Source organism: Mesitornis unicolor, unplaced genomic scaffold (assembly GCF_000695765.1).
Source record: "Mesitornis unicolor isolate BGI_N332 unplaced genomic scaffold, ASM69576v1 scaffold32765, whole genome shotgun sequence".
Lineage (NCBI taxonomy): Eukaryota > Metazoa > Chordata > Aves > Mesitornithiformes > Mesitornithidae > Mesitornis > Mesitornis unicolor.
In genome coordinates this window covers 9,639-14,654 of record NW_010185364.1, presented here as the reverse complement: position 1 = coordinate 14,654, position 5,016 = coordinate 9,639, and the positions used below count along the sequence as shown (strand labels likewise).

The 5,016-nt window shown below is 49.3% G+C and overlaps 1 protein-coding gene across 1 annotated transcript; it reads right to left on the bottom strand.

Annotated features, from left to right (window-relative positions):
* Window positions 1–322: 322 nt before the first annotated feature.
* On the bottom strand, window positions 323–1,369 carry LOC104540899 (transcription factor HES-5-like). The gene is made up of 3 exons (XM_010184818.1): window positions 1,304–1,369; window positions 811–991; window positions 323–588 (listed from the first exon to the last, which is right to left on the bottom strand). Exons 1-3 carry the CDS (start codon window positions 1,367–1,369, stop codon window positions 323–325), a joined length of 513 nt encoding a protein of 170 aa, XP_010183120.1.
* Window positions 1,370–5,016: the final 3,647 nt, after the last annotated feature.

Sequence of the window (5,016 nt, the reverse complement as noted above, 5' to 3'; positions counted from 1 at the left end):
CAGTGACCCAGGGAGTTGGTCGAAAGGTTTCCACTGACAGCCTTGCCAAGCAAAAGCTGATGGAAACCGCAGGGCATGTGGCTCTAAATCACCGCAGGACTTGCTCCTCTCGGAGCCACCAGTAAAAGCAGCAAATCTGCTGCAAGACACAAACACCTTCCTTCACTATGAAGGGAAACTACTCGGCGACCTTCATTTCTTGAGACAGAAAAACAATAACCGCCCCCCTCCCACCTTTGGAAAGCAATGTTTCCTACTTTAAAGAGGAACTATTGAATCACGAGTCCCTCTAGTATTTGCAGCAAAACCAAGTCCAGCAGGTCTACCAGGGTCTCCAGATGGTAGGAGCAGCAGCCACAGTCTTCTGGGCAGGTTGCTTTCTGGCAAACACACAGGGTGACAGAGGTGGGCTACGGAGGGCAGGAGCGTACATGATATCTGCACCCATCTGAGCTCTGCAGAAATGCTTCATCAGCTGCACTTGAGTTTCCTTCTTGGGCTCATAGTAGGACAGGAAATGCATAGCTTCCTTCAGGCACCGCAGGTAGCCGCTGTGGAAGTCCTGCTCTAGGCTCTTGTGAAGGAATGCTAGGAAAGAAAGAAAGAAGCAGATGCAGTGGGTTAAGATCATGACCAAAACGTGGGACAGTGGTTATTAATGCATTAAGTTACTTTCCAGAGCCCGAGTCCGTAAGCCTTGCTCACAGGACTGGACCTGGTGTGTTACAGCCCCTGCATGCCTCGGGCCAGGGCCATATGGGAGGTCAGAGGCCCAGACTTTGATGGGGGTAATGTGTGCTCTGCACTCACTTTGGTCCTGCAGCTGGCTCTGCTGCTTCAGGTAGCTGACAGCCACTTCCAGGATATCGGCTTTCTCCAGCTTGGAGTTGGGCTGGTGCCTCTGAAACTCCTTCTCCAGGAGCAGTTTCAGCTGCTCGATGCGGCTGTTAATCCGGTCACGGCGCATTTTCTCCACCACCGGCTTCCTCAGCTGTAAGATGGAGCAGATTGTTAAGGATTTTCTGAGACCTGACCTAATTTCCCCTTCTGATGCCCTGATACACACGTGTTCAAAGACTTCTTTTCGGTAGGAGAGCTTTGTGGTGCTGCCTACCTGTTCCCCCCTCAGTTTCATTTTTAAAATCTGCATAGTCTCCATTATCTCTCGAACCAATTTGTCTTCCTCCAGACCACTTTCTCCCACCTTATCTCATCTTTTCCCATGAAGTATTCACTTGATAGAGGCAGCCCATTGCATAGAGCCCAGGCCAGCCTTTCCAATCCTGTCAAGGGCTCTACTTACTTTATTCTTCTCTTTTGGCAGCAGTTTTTCTTCCATGTGGATCATGAGAGTGTTGCTGGGAGCCATTCTTAGCGCTCTCAGTGCTGGGCACAGACCTCCACGTTGGGCTGCCGTGCTGAGCGTACCGCCTTTATTTATACGTCGGGGAGCTCCAGCAGATACGTGAGTGTGGGGATCGCTGGTATTTCCCACAGCCATTCAGCCAATCGAGGGACACAGCCGAACAATAGAGGAAGCATCCATTAGCGCATGGTACGTTGATTGCAAATGCCCTGGAGAGAATAACCTCTGCCCACGCTGGCTGGTGGAGCGTGCGGCGTGGCTCTCCGGGGCTGCCCGCGGATCTGGGAAAGCGCTGACCCCTCCAGCTGGGGCGTCTGGGATCAATCGCGGTCCTGAGTCCCCGCGTGCGCCGGGCGCGTTTGTGGCACGGAGGAGGCACACTTCTGGGGCAAGGCAGGAAAAGAAGGGGAGCACTGGTACGGTTCAAATGGATAGCGCCAGAGCCATCTCTCTGCTTTCTACTCTACAGCCAGCCTCCCGGGTGCAGTTGGCCAGCGCTGGGTGTATTTGCGCTTGCCCACGCAGTCGTTACGCTTTTAATGGGCGAGCCAAGAGCCAAAATGTTAGCATGAATTGGCAGGTTTGTTTGCACAACGTTTCTAAATGCTGCGGGGAATCTGCAGTCAGGATGGCGGGATGTTGGATGGAGAGGGTGAATAAATAGGGAATGGGAAGCCAATGGAAATGGTTGACCTCTGTTTCTCTCTTCCCCTTAACACAGCAGAGTCTGTGAGCCCCTTGCACCAGTGCTCCCATTGCCTTCACCAAGGACAGCCACAGCCCAGCAGAACTGGACCCATGCCTGTCACCCCTGTAGCTCTTTCTTTTCCCCTTTCTGCTCTCTTTTTCATCTAGACATCTACAAGAATGATGGTTAGGATGGGCTAAAGAATAGCATTGATTCAACACAGAAGCCCTAGGCCTTGGGAAGGCACAGGCAGGTCATGAATGGGATTTAGTAGCTGAGGACCGTTTTTGGACCTCTGCAAGGAGGTCACTTCTGCTCTAGCCTGAGCTTTTTGGAGTGCTCTGTTCTCATCTGACCTAGGAGCATCACATGGCCCCTCTGAGACTGGACCTGCAGAGCATGGGATCTAAGAGACCGTGTAATTGCCTCCCTGTGTAACCTTCATGCCATCCCCTCCACTGGCAGTGGGGAGTGGGGTCTCCTGCCAGTGCACGGGAGCGTGGCTGAGAATCTGGAAATGGAAATTGTGGAGGGAAGCGTGCAGTGAGGTGAGAAAGGCAAAGACAATTTCTGACTTGGAAATCCTAAAGAGGAGCCTGAGTTTCAGGGGCGGTTGACAGGAAGGAGGGAGGTGTCACTGAAATAGCCGGCTTCGTGGTTTTTATTGTATGGGGCTGAATGGGCTTAGCTCTTTGTGAAGGGCAGATGTTGTCCTCAGAGCCCTTTATTCCCTGTGTTGTGGGAAAGCCAGGAGACAAGACATCTCAGGAGCACTTTGAAGCAGTCAAAGGATTATGATACAAAATCAGACACAGCTCAGAGACCATGCCCTAGCTTTTGCCAGCTCTAATAAGGTATTGCCCTTTTCCCCTGCCCTTCCTCCAGAAGCTGGTGCCCTGCGTTATCCCTTTCCTAGCAAGGGAGCAACGGTGGCAGGTCTTGATGCTGGGAGCTGGCAGGTAGGCATGTACCAAGCTGGTTGAAGAGACTCTTCAGTGTCAAAAAACATCTTTTTCTCAACTCCTGAGAAGCAGCCCTGACCTTTATTGCTGTATTATAACTGATAGCCAGATGGTCTTTTGGGAGTTGGATTCTTTCCCTTTAAATCATTCAGGCTCAAGCACCGTCACTAATGTCGTGAGTAGTTGCAAGGCACACTTCTATTGTCCCAACAAGAAATGTTATCAATAGGGGAAAAGTATGGGAAACGCAGAGAAATTCAAACCCACACAGCCTGGTGCTAATAACTCCTTTGTGGGGCCTGCACTTCTGTCAAGGCCCGATGAACTCGCATGGCTTTTTTCCCCCAGCGAGGCTGAAAAGCGCGTGTTTCACCGCGCAGGCAGGGCTTTCTCAGCTATCTGTGCTTACCAGGAGAAAGGGGCGACGTGGGGCAAGGGGGCAGCGCCACTGGTTCATCCACAGAGGTGGCCAGCAGGAACACCCAGTTCAGCTGCAGCACTGGCTGTCCCAGGGGCTGCTGGTTTTCTTCGCCGTGCCTCAGTTTCCCCTTCTGGGAAATGGGAGAGATGCTGTGAAACTCCTTCTCAGAGCCCTCTAGGAATCAGGAGCTGAGCCCCTGTTGATGATGGGGCTGCAGTGGCCCTTGTGCATTTCTGGCATCGATTTGGGATGCAGCTGAACCCTGTGAGAATGAACTGGAGAATAAGCAACTCTGAGCTGTGTTCTGCTCATGGTGTTTTGGTAATATTGCATTCTACACAGTAAATAGTTTAAAAACATAGCACAAGAGGAAATATATAAAGAAATTATCCTGCAAAACTTGCTATTCAGGATTGGCTTCTGCTGCTTTCAGAGCCAAGCATAATTCTGCTGTCTGAACCAGTGTAGTGAAATCTGCCTCTTTCAGGGGAAAAGGTTGTGTTGTTGTTAGATCTATTGTATAAAATATTCCATTAAATGTCATTAGCTGGCATTATCTTGCCTCCTTTAGACATTAGAACCCTGGCAAAAAGGGGTCTTTTATTACTGTAAAGTACATTCTTTGCAGGTTTAGCCTTTTAAAATTAGTTTTTCTTTAGATCCAGAATGCTTAAGGTACTGCCATTCCCAGGTGCATAAGTGAAGTAAAATGGACCTTGATCATTAAGAAACATTTGAGACAATTTGATCTGCATTTTTGGGGTTGATGGAGGCAAACGCAATTTCTATAGCTGCTTGTGTGGGTGACCCTGAAATAGCCATGCACCAATGACATAGTCTTTCTACAGCCACTATTACAAATAATTAAAAATTAAGCGGAATTTATTATTTTTCTGCCCAGCTGAAATTCCCACAAGTCACCTCTCGGCATATTCAGGAGCGCACAAGAGGGATTTATTATTTCCTGGTATATTGACTCTGAAAGGTCTGGGGATTACAGCTGCTTTGCACATGAATAGCTGGAGTGTGTTGTACAAAAGGCATGGGCTGTGGGATAATGGGCTTGGATGTGGGAAAGCGCTGACCCTGGGGGAGAGCAGGCTGGTGCCTGATGGCAGGAATCAATTATGTCTCAAAGGAACACATTGCCCTAGGAGCAGGCTTTGCGGGAGCCACCATGTTATGTGTTTACCACCCTCCTCCTTCAAAAACCCCGAGAAAACAACCACAGATATGTCCTGTCCTCCTGCTTTGACCCGGGCACTCGGCTACACCTTGCTCGCTAGTTTTTTGGAAGTGTGTTTTTTGGATGACGGTGGTATGCAGTTCTTACAGTGGGCTCAGCATCTCTGAGGATCTGGCATTACTGCCAGCGTCAAAATTTGGGCTTCAAGAAGCCAAGAAATGGGCTGAAAGTCATAGGGATTTAACAATAAAGTTTTGAGGTTTCTAAGAAAGCAGTTTGCTGTATTTTTTTTTACTTATCTTTTGGTTATTGAGCATTTGAACTTTTGTTTGGCGTGCTATAGTTAATTCCCTCTCTTTACAGAATGATGAAGCTTGGACATGAAGTCCTGCT